At 45.9% G+C, this 17,173-nt stretch overlaps 1 protein-coding gene across 1 annotated transcript in view; it reads right to left on the bottom strand.

Annotated features, from left to right (window-relative positions):
• The window catches only part of CDHR3 (cadherin related family member 3), a 52,560-nt gene extending 38,143 nt beyond the window's left edge, over positions 1-14,417 (bottom strand). Inside the window, exons 1-3 of the mRNA XM_052638818.1 lie at positions 14,217-14,417; positions 7,854-8,019; positions 4,427-4,524 (exon numbers count right to left, since the gene is read on the bottom strand). Of these exons, the coding sequence (XP_052494778.1) occupies positions 4,427-4,524; positions 7,854-8,019; positions 14,217-14,384 (432 nt within the window). The 5' untranslated portion in view covers positions 14,385-14,417. The remainder of the gene's footprint in view (positions 1-4,426; positions 4,525-7,853; positions 8,020-14,216) is intronic.
• Positions 14,418-17,173: the final 2,756 nt, after the last annotated feature.

Genomic DNA, 17,173 nt, shown 5'->3' with positions numbered 1-17,173 from the left:
AGTAGTGTCCAGCTCTTTGCGACCCTGTGGACTGTAGGCCGCCAGGCTCCTCTGTCCATGGGATTATCCAGGCAAGAATACTGGAGTGGTTTGCCATTTCCTCCTCCAGGGGATCTTCCCAACCCAGGGATCAAACCCACATCTTTTGCATGTCCTGCGTTGGCAGGTGGATTCTTTACCACTGAGCCACCTGGGAAGCCTGATTTGCAAAGCAGGAATAGAGAGACAGATGTAGAGAGTAAATGTCTGGATGCCAAAGGGGAGAGGTGGTGTGGGAGGAATTGGGAGGCCGGGATTGCTGTGCGTGGATGCTAAAACGCTTCAGGGATTGGGGTTGACATGTATATATACTATTGCCACTATGTATAAAATGGATACCTAGTGAGAACCTACTGTACAGCCCAGGGAACTCTTCTTAATGTGCTGTGGTGACCTAAATGGGAAGGAAATCCAGAAAAGAGAGGCTATACGTGTATGTATAGCTGATTCATTTTGCTGAACAATAGAAACTAACACAACACCGTAAAGCAACTCTACTCCAATCAAAATTAATTAAAAATAAAAATGTAAAAATAAATAAATGAAAGGAGGGGAGCAAATACAGTGGTTTTTCTATTAGCCTCAATTTTACACAGTCTGTGACAGACACAGTTTCACTTTATTAAGTTGGCTAAGGGTGGAGATTTGTTGTAAAATTGGGGTTGGGGGTTCTGGAGCTGCCCTAGGACCAGCTTTTTATTCATCCTTCCTCCTCTAATTGCTGCCACCAGCAAGGTGACTCCTGGATCCTGGAACCCACCACGTAGGATGAAAGGTACACACCAAGCCCAGGTGGCTTCCTGCACATGTGTCGGTGTTTTCTTTAGGTCTGTGCTTGTTTATTCAGGCCAGTGGTTCTCAAAGGGTAGAGGGCATCAAAATCACCTGGGAAGTTTGTGTTCCAATTCAGCATTCCAACAGAGGCTGGGAATCTGCATTTTTTGAAGCATCCTAAGTATGTCTGCATGTAGGGCTGGAAACACTGTCTGAGAAATACTCATTGTTGCCAGCCTTTTTGACCAGACCAGTCACACAAGGTATCTGGCAAATATGCAGATTCTCAGGCCCATCTCAGACCCATAGAGTCCAAAACTCCAAGGGAGAGACCTGGGAAGTGTGGGAAATAGTATCTTAAAGCGGTGAAATAGGTCAGACAGAGAAAGCCTCATACTGGATGACATCACTTATATGTGGAATCGAAAAAATACAACAAACTAGTGAGTATAACAAAAAAGAAGCAGACTCACAGATATAGAGAACAAACTAGTGGTTACCAGTGGGAAGAGGAAAGTGGGCAAGGGCAATACAGGGGGAGGGACTTAAGAGGTACAACTATTAGATATTAAATAAGCTACAAGGATGTATTGTACAACACGGGGAATATAGCTGATATTTTATAATACCTCTAAATGGAGTATAACCTTTAAAAATTATGATTCACTATATTGGACACCTGTAACATATACTATTGTACATCAACTATATTTCAATTAAAAAAAAAAAGCAGCCGTTCTTAACCCTGGGTTTGCAAGAGCTCACTCAGGGTGGAGGATCAGCATTAGAAAACCCGATGCCTGGGGCCACACCCGAGATCAGTCACATCAGACCCCTCAGGGGTGGGACCCAGATCTCTGTGCTTTTGAAAGTTCCTCTGGTGGTTTCAATTTACTGCCAAGGTTGAGAAGCACAGATTTGGTCAATAGGAAATTAACCCATCTCCTTTCTCCTTGTAGGAAGCAAAACATGTCATTTAGTACCCTCAAGCGGCCAGAATAAAATGTCTGTGTACAAAGGTCACGGCATATTACTTCCTAGACTGTTATTACTTTTTGCTAGTCTGAGAAAGTTTCCTTCTAGATTGTGTTCACTGCTCCTGCGGGCTGGCTGTGACTTTCTGTGCAACTGTTAGTCCCAGCACAGGTGTTAAATACTTCATTAACAATTTCTGCTGCAGTGCCCCATCCCCAAACAATCCTAAACTCACTGTAGAAGCCACAGTTGCAGCCACCCGGTTCCAAGCCCCTGCAACTGCTCTCTGAAATCTTTGGATGGCATTACATTTTCTTTTAATGGAGCAATACCCATTGTATTGGGCTTCCACAGTGGCTCAGTGGTAAAAAAAAAAAAAAAAAAAAAAAAAATCTGCCTATAACATAGGAGACTCAGGTTCGATCCCTGGGTTGGGAAGATCCCCTGAAGGAGGCCATGGCAACCTACTCCAGTATTCTTGCCTCAAGAATCCCATGACAGAGGAGCCTGGAGGTCTATAGTTCGTAAGGTCACAGAGAGTCAGACGTGACTAAAGTGACTTAGCATGCACGCACTTGTTGTATTTGCTCCCAACCTGGGCTCCTTTCCTTTATCTAAAAGGGTAATGACCTGACTTAGGACATACATTTGAGGGGGCCATGACCTTGTTCCTCTGCCTAATTTGGGGAAGATATATTTTAAAAATGGAGATTTAAAAATAAATATTTTTCTTCACAGCTGAGATTCCTTCCACTCTGACGCCCACTGCCTCTTGTACAAACTTTATCAATTTTATTATCATTATTTCTTGTATGCATGAAATGTCTCCCACCTAGCCTATAAACTTCTTGAGGTACAAAGATATATCTTATCCATCTTTGTCTCCAGAGCAGCTAATAGGAAGCCTGGCACATAGTGGATTCTTGGTAAATACTGAGATGAACCAAATGTAGACGTGAGATACTATGCTTTGGGTTGCTAACGTAATCTCTATCCAAAAATCCCTTTTCCCCCAGTCACTACCAAGCAACAGTTGCATAGGACATGGTTCTGGCCAGTGAGAAGTAAGCAGAAGATGTCTGGGTAGGGTTTCTAGGAGGGTCTTGGTTTTTCCACACAAAAAAGGGGACAAATTAAGTTGGCCTGCCCTGTTTACCCTGTACCCCTTCCTGCTTTCTTTTTTTTTTCTTTTTCTTCCTGCCTGGAACTTAGAGGTAAAGCCTGGAAGTGCAGCAGCCATATTGTAAAAACGAGGTGAACAAAAAGAGAACAAAGCCAGCATGCACTGGATAGAACAGCAGAAAAATAGGAAGAAGCTAGATTTCTAAGGGTGGCAGCTGTGCCAGCCCTGGACTGCTTGCGTGCCTGCCTCTGGTCTTCTATTATGGAAGAAAACTAATCCCATATTCACCCCGTGGTTAAATTTTGTTACTTTCAGACAAATACATTCGTAACTTATTTAACAAGTGTGTTATTAATAAGTATGCATTAAAGCACCTAGTATTGCTCTTAACACATAGTAGGAACCCATTAAGAATTTGAATATTAATCACTTATTCATGCAAATAGAATCTTGGATGAATGATTGGGTTGGGTGGTTGTTTTTTTGACAGAAGGATTGTCTTCTAATGATAACAAACTGATAACCTTAAAACAGCTTTCTTGCAAACCCTGTAGAACCATATTCTATCGGACCTGGAGTTCACTCCCAAAGCTCTCTTCTTCCTGTTGGAGAAAGTAGTCTTGCTGAAGCTGCGAATCAGGCAGCAAATGCAGAATGCCAGTTCCCAAGGTGCCATATTTCAAGTATTTGCTTCTCTGTAAGGCAGGTTTTCCAAGGTTAGTCAGCAGGCATTAGCTTTTGTTTTCTCCTCTCCAGCCTGGGCTGCCTGGCTGCAGTGGGTACACAAGGCCCTGCTGGTGGGCAGAACTGGGAGCTGAGGCATCCTTGCTCAGGAATAAACTAGGAAGCCTCTCGGCCTGAGGGTGAGTAGTTAGAAGAGCTCCATTGGCAGACCCCTTGAGGAAACTGATTAAAGGTGGAGATCAGCTCTCAGACTGGACCGCAAGGCGGCAGCGCCTCAGGACTGTGTCTCCCGCTTTCCTTCGTGGAAGTCCTCCTTTACTTTGGAATTCCTGGGATTCTCTTAGAATTTTCTTTTAAAACTGGCTCCAAGCCATTTGGCTTCATCTCTTGAAAAGGAAGTGTTATTGCCTGCCTTTGAGGTATACATTTCATGTTTATTTTTGAATAATATAGCTGTTTTTAAATTACCTTGGAATTAAAAAATGCTGAGCAATTTTGATACACCAGGCTAAGTGACTTTCCGTGCATTATCTAAGACTAATAATCTCCTTACTGTGGTTCTTGTTATTCTATTATTCTTCCATTTTACAGATGGAGAAATTGAAGCTCAGAGAGGTTAAGAACTTGTCCAAGACCACACAGAACCATGGATCCAATGTGGGATGTCTGTCTCCAGAGACCCGTCGCCTATTCCAGCCTCCAGCTCTGTGCCTGGAGGTGGACAGCACTTCCCCACCATTGCCGCTTTCCAGCCCACCCCACTGAGACTCCAGGCTCCTGTGTCAAAGGCCACACAGAAAAGCTGCTTTTCCATTTAATAAGGAAACTTACATTGAGGGGTAGGTTTTGACTTGTGTCTTCTGGATCGAAGGCCTCCACCTGGTAAACGAATCCAGGCTTTGTTCCTTCCACTATGTAGACTTCTAGACCTGTACCAGGGTCCAAAGGGGAATAAGACACATTTTATTAGGTAAAGCAAAGGAGGAATTCCAAAACCAGGACAGCCATTCACAGTCAAAGGGAGCCAAGTGTATTGGTGTTGTGGGAAAGAAGAGAGCTATAGTAAAGGCTGGCCTACTGGCCAGCTTGTAGGGGTGGGTCCATTTATAGGGGTTAATAAAGAGCTAGGGTTGGCCAAGCTGGTGTCAAGTCTTTGCGTATCTCCCAGGCTAAGGGGTGACTAGGGGGAAGGAAGTAACGAGGGTAGAGAAGTGGAAAGTAGGCCAGGTGGGAATTTCCAATGTGAGGCTGCTCCCATTCCAGACCCACTTTCGCGTGTCCTTTCCTTTTAAACTGAACCAAGGTTACCCCTCAAGTGCACTCAGCATCTCAGCAGAAATTCGCTGAAATGAGAGGCCTCATAGTGGAACACAGAGAAGATGTGAAAAGGGAGAGAGAGGGCTATGGGGGCTCAGGAAAAGGGACCAGAAACGGACGTCATCAGAGTTCTTGGCGGGCAGCAGGAGGGCGGGCAGGGTCGCTGGGTTACCGCCAGCCCTGCCTGAGGGGCTGCCATGCTCTGCTCCAGTGCCTTGTTTCTGAGAACCTTTTTGAGATGTGACTAACAATTTTAACATTAACTCACTCTTTTGGAGACACTGTGCTGAGGGCTTATATATTTTCTCCTTTCACCTTCATAACAGCCCTATAAAGTGGATGTTGTAATAATTATCTCCACTTTACAAACAGGGAAACAGGATTAGAGGAGTTGTGGGGTTGTCTCAGCTGGTAAAGAATGGAATCACAATTCAATAACAAAAAATGAATAAGATATATGAATGTTAGTGAGCAGTGTTATGGGGAAAAATCAGGGAAAGGAGTGTGGTGAGTTGGATTGCTATGTTAAATAGAGGGCTTCCGGAAGGTTCACTGACATTCGTGTCAAGATTCTTAAAGGAGGAGACTTAGAGAAAAAGGGGAAGGAGCAGAGGAAACAGTGGTTGCAAAATGCCAGTGTAGAGTGTGCCTGGGGTATACACAGGTGGGTGAGCAGATGTGAGGGAGAGGAGATGGGGATTGGTAGGGGCTCGTCCGATCTTCTGGGGCCTTAAGGAGACTCTGACTCCCGGTGTTTAATAGGATCCCTCTGGCTGCAGGGCAGGGAAGCCAGTCAGGTGGGCACTGCCATGGCCCAGGTGAGCCATGGTGGAGATGCTGGGGAGGGGCTGGGTTTTGCATAGACTTAGAACCTGGTGAGATTTCCTAATGGATTTGATGTTGGGTGTGAAAGACAGAGGGAAGTCAAGGATAACTGTGAGGTTTGGGCCTGCAAAACTAGAAGGATGGAGTTGCCATTAACCGAAGTAGGGAAGATGAGAGAAGCAGATTTGGGCAGAGATGGTAGGAAGGGGGGCTTCCCAGGTGGCTCAGATCGTAAAGAGCCCACCTGCCAAGCAGGAGACTTGGGTTCGATCCCTGAGTTGGAAGATCCCCTGGGGTAGAAATGGCTACCCACTCCAGTATTCCTGCCTAGACAATCCCATGGACAGAGGCAGCCTGGTGGGCTACAGTCCATGAGGTCCCAAAGAGTTGAACACAACTTAGCTGCTAAACAAAAATAACAAATGACGGTAGGGAGGCAGATGGAGTGGGAGTCAAGTGGTCTGGGGGCACACCATTTCAGTTTAGATTCCAGCACCAGTTCCAGTGTGTGTGTGGGGCGGGTGGGCGGGGGCGCTTCCCACACCAACAAGCAATTCTTTAAAACTGGCTAGGTGTCCCATAGTCCAACTCATTCAGACACTGTCTACCCAGAGATAGTATCAGACTTTACAGGTGCGGGGCTCCATCCTACAAGACAGCCCCTGCCTCTTCAGGTGCCAATCACAGGCCTAAGTGGGCCCCTGCTTCTGACCAACCAGGTCTAGATTGGAGGTTCCCACAGTCCCCTCCTCAGGTTGGAATAATTTGCTAGAGGAGTGTGTTCTAGTGAGCTCAAGGAGACATTTACTTACTAGATTGTTGATTTATTACGAAAGGATGTAAGTCAAGATCAGACAGATGAAAGAGATGCATAGAGCACAGTGTAGGAAAGGGGCAAAGAGTTTCCACGCCCTCTCCGGGCACCCACCCCGCCAGGTTCCACATATTCACCAAGCTCTCCGAACTCCTTTCGGGCTTTTATGGAGGGTTCATTGCATAGGCCACTATGAAATCATTGGCTGCTGCTGACTGAGCTCAGTTTAACTCCGTCTCCAGCCTCCAGCCCCTCAACACTGTTTAGCCTTCTAATCACATAGTTGTTTCCCCTGGTGGGCAGCCCCCATCCTTAGGTGGGGTCTAAAAGTTACCTCATTAATGTAACAAAAGACACCTTTATCACTCTCATCACTTAGGAAACGCCAAGAGTTTTAGGATTTCTGTGTCAGGAGGGAAAGAAAACCAAATATATATTTCTTACTATAAATCGCAACATCACAGATACTGATTAGACATCCAAATGGAGATGCTGGGTTAGACAGTTTCTATTTGAGTCAAGAGTTCAAGGGAGAAGCTGGTGTAGCAGCTTCCTAATTATCCTGGAAAACAACTCTTACATGTGTGTGATGTGATTGAGTTTCTAGCTTGCTTTGTCCAGAGGATAGTAGAATGCTAGGTTGAAGTTTAGCCATCTTACTTGATTTTATTATTAACATGCTATACTAAAGCAGATTCCTATGAGAAGACTTCAACATAGTTTGTATAAAATATAGTGTTGGTAGGTTAATAAAGATGACTGGAAAACAAGCCCCCCAAACAAACAAACAAATGAAAATAACGATGGACTTGGGAGTTGTCAGTGTATACATGGTCTTTGAAGCCAAGAGTTTAGGGGCGATGACACAGGAAGTTATCTTATGCTCCAGTCCCTTATAATATGTCTACTCTATAGCAGATCCCAGATACACAGTCCCCTGGAGGTGTCGGCATCCATGGGAGGATGAACCATGGAAGTCAGCGGCCGGTACCCAGTGCTGAGCCTGAAATGGTCTCAGCCCACATTCCTCCAGCATGATCCACTTGCGGTCCCTGAGCTCCAGCTCCCTCCCCAGGATCAGGAGAGGCCCAAGCCATGGATGGCTAGGGCTTTGTAAATGATTGGGTGTTATTATTGAGAGGCCTGGGCAGGAGGACATTTCATTTATTCCCTGTTCATTAAGCAGCTGCCTTTTCCAGAGAAACAGCTGTTTGTTCATTTACTCTTCTGTTTTTCTCCATCCCCCAGGGTCCCGCCTGATGCTGCTGTCTGGACTGCATCATACACCCCAGTGTGTCTCACCTTTTGCCAAGTTACCCTGAAATTCAGGCGGCTCATTCACATCTGTCACCTGGACTGTCAGGACCTGCAGGTCAGTGACAGCCACGTCATCCTTCACATAAATCTGCAAGTCAAATGTGTGTGGTCCTTCTTCAAAATCTAATTGTTCCATCCCAGTGGTGACAACCTAAAAGCAAACGCAGAAGTCATAGTAACCATGTGTTAAGAAAAGATCTGTTTTGTGTGTATACATTTTGCAAATGGATATTAACTAGCAAGGAGGCAACCAGCATCCTGAAAACCCTCTTTCCCTCACTGTCAGGGGGATGGGCTGTTTTGCCTGAGTCCTTTCTGCATAAACCCCATGACACTGCACTAAAAGAACTCCTGTGTGTGAAGCTGCTCCTCACAGGAAGACAAACATTCAGGAGACATCCTGGTTCCATCTACTGGAGATGGAGAGCATGAAAGCTTCAAAGCCTGTCACTATTTGGGGTAGGCTCCTAGGCAAGTCCCTTAGATACCCTGCATGCAGTTTGATTTTCTCTTCTTTAAGAGTAAGATGCCTCACTTCCCTGGGATAGCTGTTAAGTTGCCTCTTCACTCATTTCTCCCTTCTAATTTTCCAAGGCCATATCTAAGACTAAATAAGAGGAGAAGGATAAATCTGCAGAAATAAGAAATGATATTTATTTATATCAATAGCCTCTTTGGGTTTGGGGGGTGCATTTCCACACAGTCTCCCACTGTTGGAAATGTATGCTCTGCACAAGTGTTTTGGAGATGTGGGAGGGGCACCAAGAACCAGGGCCAGAGACGTATCACTGGAATCTAGTCTGTGGCCAACAGGAACCTCGGTGGTGCATAGTGCGAGGGCCCTGCTGAGGTTACCTGGAGGCCAGTCTGTGACTCCTCACACCAACATGCACATCCCTGCCACCAGCTTAGCTGTGGAGCTCCAAGAAAGCCCAGAGCCCTTTGCACATCAAAGACTACATTTCATCAATGTCTTAGTTATGTCTCAATTAATAACCTTTCGGTTATTAGTGCAACTGGGGCCAGGCAAGGAGGCCTTCAGTATTCTCTGTTGAGGAGAACACTTAGCTCCAATCCAGTTTCCATCACTGGACTTCTGTGTGACCTTGGGAACATTACTTGATTTCGTTTCCACATGACTATCGTTAGGTAAATAAGTCTCACCCCAGTTAAACAGCTGGAGTATAATACAAGATATGAAAACAAAGAGCTAGATTAGGGTACTGTGGAAAATCAGGGCGAAAACATTCATTATGAGATGTGTTTAGTCAAGGAGGACTTCATGGAGGAGGTGGTGGGTGTCATGTTTGACTTTGCATAAATCTGGATTGATTATGAGAGAAGAGGATGGTCACGGATGTGAATGAACCCATGCTGTGGAGGGAGCACATAGGGAGGAGGGCTGAAAGAGACATTGCAGTACTCTTGTCACCATCCACGAGCAGGGTCAGCCTAGGCGCCACACAAGTGGAGATAACCTGCCTCTCTGCTTGGCACATGAGCAGTGAAAGGCAGCATAACACGGAGGTCAAGAGCTTAGACCCTGGAGCCAGACTGGCTTTAAAGCCCAGCCTTCCCATGGCTTAACCTTGCTGTGCCTCAGTTTCCCTAGCTGTAAAGTGGGGATACTGGCGGCATCTGCTTCCTAGGGTTGTTGTGAGGATTCCACGAACTAATCCATGAGTTACTTAGATCACTGTCTGGGGCTGAGTGAACACCCAGCAAATGTTGCCTTTTATTGTCATTAGATGTTGAAAACTGTTCAATGAATGGGTACCCATCAGAGCTGCTCCCCCATCACAACTATCGACTCTGCTTCCTGACTTACCCCCTAGCTTCCAGCTAAGCCTGGAGCCCTCTTCTGAATCCCACGCTTCCAGACCCTTCACCACAGTGTTCCCTATTGACAGCTCTTCTCCTTGGGACTGGCTCCGTCATCCTAGAGGAAGGAACTAGAACAGTCAAGTAAGGGTCTCAAGTCTTGTCTCTTGAAACCAGAGGAATTGAGTTGCTGCCAATACATGGAAAAGTTGCTTTTGTTGTTGTCTTTATCAGCATCCTTCGATAGCTCAGCAGGTAGAGCAGAGGACTGTAGACTTGATAGATGTGGGCATCCTTAAGCTGCTGGTTTGATTCTGGATCAAAGGAAATGCCTTGCTTGTTTGTTTGTCAGCAGAGTAGTAGTGCAGTAGGAGCGTGCTGGGCCCATAACCCAGAGGTCGATGGATCAAAACCATCCTCTGCTAAGTGTCCTCTTCTGGAGAAAGGAATGGCTACACACTCCAGTATTCTTGCCTGGAGAATTCCAGAGACAGAGGAGCCGGGTGGGCTACAGTCCATGAATTGCAAAGAGTCAACATGGCTGAGTGACTAACACTAGCATGATTTAAATGCTCATGTGCCAGGCTCTTGCCAAGCTGTTTTGTGGAGTATTTTAATTAATCATCACAACAACTAGGTGTAGGTTGGGAAAATTTCCCCTATTTCATTCATTGGGAGACCAGGGCAGGGAGGGGAGAGAATTCCAAGAGTCATGGCTGAGAGTGGTGGAGCATTCTCCCCACCCTTTAAGAAAAGTATTTATTTGCCTGTGCCAGGCCTTAGTTGTGGTGCATGGGATCTTTAATTGTGCTATGTGTAATCTTTAATTGCAGCATGCAAACTCTTAGTTGCAACATGCGGGGTCTAATTTCCTGCTCAGGGATCAAACCCATGTCCCTGCATTGAGCATGGAGGCTTAGCCACTGGACCAGTAGGGAATTCCCTGATGGAGCCTCTTTCATGGTGGGCAATCTAGCTGCAGAGATTTCGTAAAAGAAGATAAGTTTGGTTTTAGGTTTGAGGTTGTTTTGGACAAGACTGGGACACGACTGAGCGACTTCCCTTTCACTTTTCACTTTCATGCATTGGAGAAGGAAATGGCAACCCACTCCAGTGTTCTTGCCTGGAGAATCTCAGGTACGGGGGAGCCTGGTGGGCTGCCATCTATGGGGTCACACCGAGTCGGACATGACTGAAACGACTTAGCAGCAGCAGCAGCAGAGCAAATCTAAAGTGTCCACAGTTCTCACAACAGCAGATGAGGACAAAGGGGTATCAAGCTCAGAGGTGTGCTAATGGCAGGGGAGCAGCCGTGGCTGCCACGTGACCTCAGAGAGTGGCTGCTCTAGCAGCTCGGCTGCCACACCTCCCTGACTCCTGGGAGCTTTCCGTCTTAGTGCTGCTCCAGGAGGAAACCCCAGCGATGAGCCTCAGGCATCCCTCTTGCTGGGCAATAATGAGGCAGTACAGTGTGGGAGTGATGAACAGGGGTTCTTGGGGTCAGCCTGCCTGATCTCAAATCTGAAGTCTGCCACCAATTAGCTATGTGAACTTGGGCAAGTTGCCCAACCTCTATATACCTCAGTTTCCCCACCTTTAACATGCAAATAATAATAGCATAGCACTTCATAGTGTTGTTATGAGGATTAAATGAGTGAATTCACAGAAATGTTTAGGGGAATTCCTGACATATGTTAAATGTTCCGTAAATGTGAGTTATTGTCATCTTCATCATTAATCTTCCTCATACCCCTCACATGCCTCCATCATTAATCCTCCTCACACCAGAGTCTCAGGAGCTGTGTCCCAAAGCAGGGTGGCCTGGCCTCTGGCATGACTGGAGGTCACCCTTAGGAAGTCCTACATGACTGAGTCCCAAGGCCAAGAGTGACAGACCTCTGGGCTGGAGACCTCAGAACCTCATGGCTAGGTGACCCTGCAGAGTGTCCAGGAGGAGTCAGGTTCTGCCACGGAGATGGCATCATCATGTTCTGTAGGAACAGCCCTTGTGAGCAGTTTGGGTTGGAGAATAGGATCTTGCTGGAGGGGATGGTTGATGATATTGGGTAGTTTCTGGAGAGAAGCAGCCAGTCATTAAGAACGTGTGAACCTGCGGCCCATCCTAGTACTGACACAAGGTCCTGGGCAGCTGCAGACCGTGGTGCCAGGAGGGCACCAGGATTGGGACCAAATGCTGAACATCTGAGCCCAGATCAGTGGAATGGCTGAAAAATTCTCCATTTGTAGAGGTCAGGAACAGGATGGAATTCCTCCTCGACTGACAGCCGTGTTTGAATAACATGTGATGTGGGGAGGGGAGATATGAAAGATTTGGATACTTATCCAAACAGTAATAGCTGTGCATGGCAATTGGAGGGGACAGAGCCTGAGACTGGTAGTAGGAAGACCTGAGTCAAGTTCTTATTTCATCCTTTCTGGCTCTGTGATATCAGACAGATCAGTTAACCTTGCTGTCTCATTGTGATCTTATTTATAAAATAGGGATTTACAACTTTAATAGTGATCATATCAGTGTTAGTAGTAACAATTAAGAGATCAGGATGTGAATGTGCTTTGAAACCTCTGCTAATCTGAAATAGTTTGGTCATCCTCATCATTAAAGGCAATAGACTGCAAGAGGCTGAGAATGAGGGCTCTCAAGTGGGAATAACCCAAACATCTGTCAACTGATGAACAAATAGACAAAATGTGGTATATCCATATAGTGGAGTATCATTCAGTCATTTAAAGGGAATGAAGTACTGATCCATGCTACAACATGTGTGACCTTTGAAACTTTATGCTTAAGTGAAAGAAGCCAGTCATTAAAAAAAATACAATATGATTCAATTCATATGAAGGGACCAGAATGGGCAAATCCATTAAGACAGAAAGTAGGTTAGGGTTACCAGAGCCTGGGGGGATAGGAGACAGGGGAGTGACTACTAATGGATTTGGGGTTTCATTTTTGGGGGATGAAAATGTTCTAAAACTAGATTGTGGTGATGGTCTGTGAATAGACTAAAAACCACTGAACTGTATACTTTCAATGGGTGAAGTACATGCTATGTGTACTATATCTCAATAGAGCGGTTTAAAAAAAATAGAGCTCTAAAGCCAGACTGCCTGCCTTCCAGTGTCAGCACAGCAATAGCTGTGCAACACAGGGCAAGTTATTTCACCTCTACTAAATTTTTCCTCATTACCCCTATCTGTACAAAGGCGACAATCACACAAATAAAATCACTGGATTGTTGTGAATATTACAGAAGAACACATGTCAATTCCTTTCCGCAGCGTCCAGCGTATACTATGTGCTCTGTAAGTGTAAACAACAGGCAAGGCTTAGAGGCACAGATGAGCAGCAGCTGTTAAAGATGAACCAGATGTCAAGGGAGCAGGTCTGCAGGCAGGGAAGTCACAGAAGCGGCAGCTGGGCCCCAGGAATGTGCACTGGATGCTGAGGTGGAGGTTGCCTGAATGTGTGCTCCTTGCAGACCAGAGGGCCCACCCCTGGGGCGTGGAGAATACAAGATGCTGGGCTCTGGCCCCCAAGTCCATGGGCTCCACGGGTGTGTTCTGAGGCCCAGATAAGCACCCTTTTTGAAAGTTCCCTTAGTGACTCTAATCATCAGCTGGGTTTAAGAACACCTCGTATGTTTCTCAGAGAGGCAACCAAGCTCAGACCAAGCAAGCCCACTGGGTACCTCTAGAACCCAGAACAGTGGCAGGTGGGAGCTGGGGCAGGGCTGAGGATGACTGGAGGAGGTTCCTGTGCCCACTGAGGAATGAGGTAGACATGGGAGAGAATGCACTTCAACAGGGTCCAGACACCTATACCCTAAAGACATCCTTAGAAGGCCTTTGAGGTTGTCAGTAGAAAACATGCAATCAGCAGGTTCATCCTGCCTAAGGAGAACTGACAACTTTGGGAAAGACCAGATGACAAACTAGAAAACTGAGCCGCAGCGGCATAGCTCTTGAATGTGATTGATTGGATCTGAATTGTCCAAGAGGAAACATTCATGCAGTATGGCTAGACATCCAGACTTATATTTTTATTAAGGGTGTGTTCTTCCATATGAAATATCTTCTCATAAATTTCCTACTGAAAAATCACAGAATCATAGAAAAGAAGAATCACCGGGTACTAGTTCATCAGGGTCTGGTTTCTAAGGAGATCATTACACAAACTATTCCACCTGAAGAATTCGACTACCATTGGCACTCCTAACACCTGTTATCATATGAGGGTGGTTGGCAATAAGAAATGAGCCTTTTATTTGTAACACAGTGAACATACTGTTCATTTGGACTGGATTAAATGGAGGGAAAAAGGTCCAAAAGCTATAGGGGCATCTAGCACAGAAGGCTCTAGAATGCCCCAAACAGAATGTCCAGATCTTACAAGAGGGAACATTAAAGCAGGAAAAGGGGAAGAAATGACCACTGATCCAGAATTCCACCCATACCATCTTCAGGGCCCCTCTTTGTGAGCAGCTCCCTTGGGAATAAGACAGTGCTTACCTCGAAGTCGGTGTCTGACAGCCAGTTCACCCTGAAGGCCTGAGTGAGGGGACTGGAGTTGATTATCAGGGGGAACCCTGGGACCACAGGTGACAGTGATGCTGATAATTTCACAGAAAACATGTGCACTGAAGTCTCAGGTGGAGAATTCTCTGCCACTTTGCTCATAGCGGGTAAGTGGATTAGGTGTAGTGCCTGTCCGCCTGCAGATGTAAAAAGGGTGCAAAACGACATTAGCACAAAGCCTTGTGCTGAAAACAAGGACCTAGCAGCTTGGTTTGTGGCTTCAACTCGTAGCTCAGGGTGAAGCTGGAACCCGGTCACTCTCCAAGAATGAAGACTCTTGCCAAGAGCTGGAAATGGGAATGTGAGATCTTCTCGGAGCCAAGAAAACAACCACCACTATACAACCACGAAATCTGCTTCTGTCATTCTGGAAATAAAGCTTCTGTTTTCCCGATTACCTCTCTGCTTCCTTTTGTGTTTCTCCCAGCTTTTGTGGAGAGCCAGGGAGAAGGAAACGTGATATCTTAGAACATAGACACCCCCTTGAAGGACCCAGTCTGGCCACAGCATCCTCTGTCTTACAAAGGCCAGGGAAACTTCAAGAGTTTATTTTCCTTCTCTGTGTCAGTGTTAGATACAGAGAACATTGAGAATGGAGTGTGCATGACTGGAGCAGCTCTCCCCATATCCCTAAGTATAATCTCATGGACAATGACTTGTTATCATTAGATGCTGCGGGCATCATGTAGAGCCTTGATCGGTACATTGTGCTCAATAGAGTAACTCCTGTTTCAAAGAGAAGGAAGTGAGAGATTCAGGGCAAGCCTGTGAATTACTTTGGTTTGCACTACAGACAGGGAATTTTATGATGTCAGAGAAAATGTGTTATTTTTTGCTACCAGGAAAGCTTTGGGATGGTCTAAGTTCTCTTTGACACTCTAGAGGATTCTGCCAGCACAGAGGAGAGGAGTGGGTTGTGATCTTTATGCTTCTATAACAACACTACTGTAGGGGCTGAATGGTGCCCCCTCCCCCAATTCATGTCTACCCAGAACCTCAGAATGTACCTTATTTGCAAATAGAGTCTTTGTAGATGGAATTATCTGCATCTAGTTAATTACCTATCTAATTATTATCTAATTATCTGGTTAAGAGGAGGTCTTGCTGGATTAGGGTGAGCCCCAAATCTAGTAACCAGTGTCCTTATAAGAACATGACAGGACACAAAGACACACACAGAAGGAAGAAGCATCGTTAGGACAGAGGTAGAAACCATAGCACCAGGACCCAGGGACCCAACAGAGACTGAGACAGAACTGTGTTTGAGCGTCTCCTGTGGAGGTACGGGTCAGCAGTGGACTGCCACAGGGGCAGGGGCTCTGGGTGCAGCAGACTTGGGTTGGCATAAGCCCTCTTGGAGGAGGTCACCATTAACCCCACCACAGACCTGCCAGAACTTAGCAGGACTGGGAAATAGACTCTTGGAGGGCACATCAGAACCTTGTGCACCAGGACCCAGGAGAAAGGAGCAGTGATCCCCCAGGAGACTGACCCAGGCTTGCCTGTGGGTGTCCAGGAGTCTCCAGTGGAGGTGTGGGTCGGCGGTGGCCTGCTGCAGGGTTGAGGGCACTGAGTGCAGCAGTGCATGCATGGGACCTTTTGAAGGAGGTCGCCATTATCTTCATTTCCTCCACCATAGTTCCACCCCCCAGGTAAATAGCAGGGAGGGAACACAGCTCCACCCATCAACAGAAAATTGGATTAAAGATTTAGTGAGCTGGAAGACCATTCAGGTATGACCTAAATCAAATCCCTTATGATTATACAGTGGAAGTGAGAAATAGATTTAAGGGCCTAGATCTGATGGATAGAGTGCCTGATGAACTATGGAATGAGGTTCGTGACATTGTACAGGAGACAGGGATCAAGACCATCCCCATGGAAAAGAAATGCAAAAAAGCAAAATGGCTGTCTGGGGAGGCTTACAAATAGCTGTGAAAAGAAGAGAGGCAAAAAGCAAAGGAGAAAAGGAAAGACGCAAGCATCTGAATGCAGAGTTCCAGAGAATAGCAAGAAGAGATAAGAAAGCCATCTTCAGTGATCAATGCAAAGAAATAGAGGAAGAGAACAGAATGGGAAAGACTAGAGATCTCTTCAAGGAAATTAGAGATACCAAGGGAACAGTTCATGCAAAGATGGGCTCAACAAAGGGCAGAAATGGTATGGACCTAACAGAGGCAGGAGATATTAAGAAGAGGTGGCAAGAATACACAGAAGAACTGTACAAAAAAGATCTTCACGACCCAGATAATCATGATGGTGTGATCACTCATCTAGAGCCAGACATCCTGGAATGTGAAGTCAAATGGGCCTTGGAAAGCATCGCTACAAACAAAGCTAGTGGAGGTGATGGAATTCCAGTTGAGCTGTTTCAAATCCTGAAAGATGATGCTGTGAAAGTGCTGCACTCAATATGCCAGCACATTTGGAAAACCCAGCAGTGGCCACAGGACTGGAAAAGGTCAGTTTTCATTCCAATCCCAAGGAAAGGCAATGCCAAGGAATGCTCAAACTACTGCACAATTGCACTCATCTCACATGCTAGTAAAGTAATGCTCAAAATTCTCCAAGCCAGGCTTCAGCAACACATGAACCATGAACTTCCAGATGTTCAAGCTGGTTTTAGAAAAGGCAGAAAAACCAGAGATCAAATTGCCAACATCCATTGGATCATGGAAAAAGCAAGCGAGTTCCAGAAAAACATCTATTTCTGCTTTATTGACTATGCCAAAGCCTTTGACTGTGTGGATCACAACAAACTGTGGAAAATTCTGAAAGAGATGGGAATACCAGACCACCTGACCTGCCTCTTGAGAAACCTGTATGCAGGTCAGGAAGCAGCAGTTAGAACTGGACATGGAACAACAGACTGGTTCCAAATAGAAAAAGGA

Source organism: Budorcas taxicolor, chromosome 4 (assembly GCF_023091745.1).
Source record: "Budorcas taxicolor isolate Tak-1 chromosome 4, Takin1.1, whole genome shotgun sequence".
NCBI lineage: Eukaryota > Metazoa > Chordata > Mammalia > Artiodactyla > Bovidae > Budorcas > Budorcas taxicolor.
Note: the sequence above shows the minus strand (reverse complement) of the source record. Positions and strands in the feature narration are given on the sequence as shown.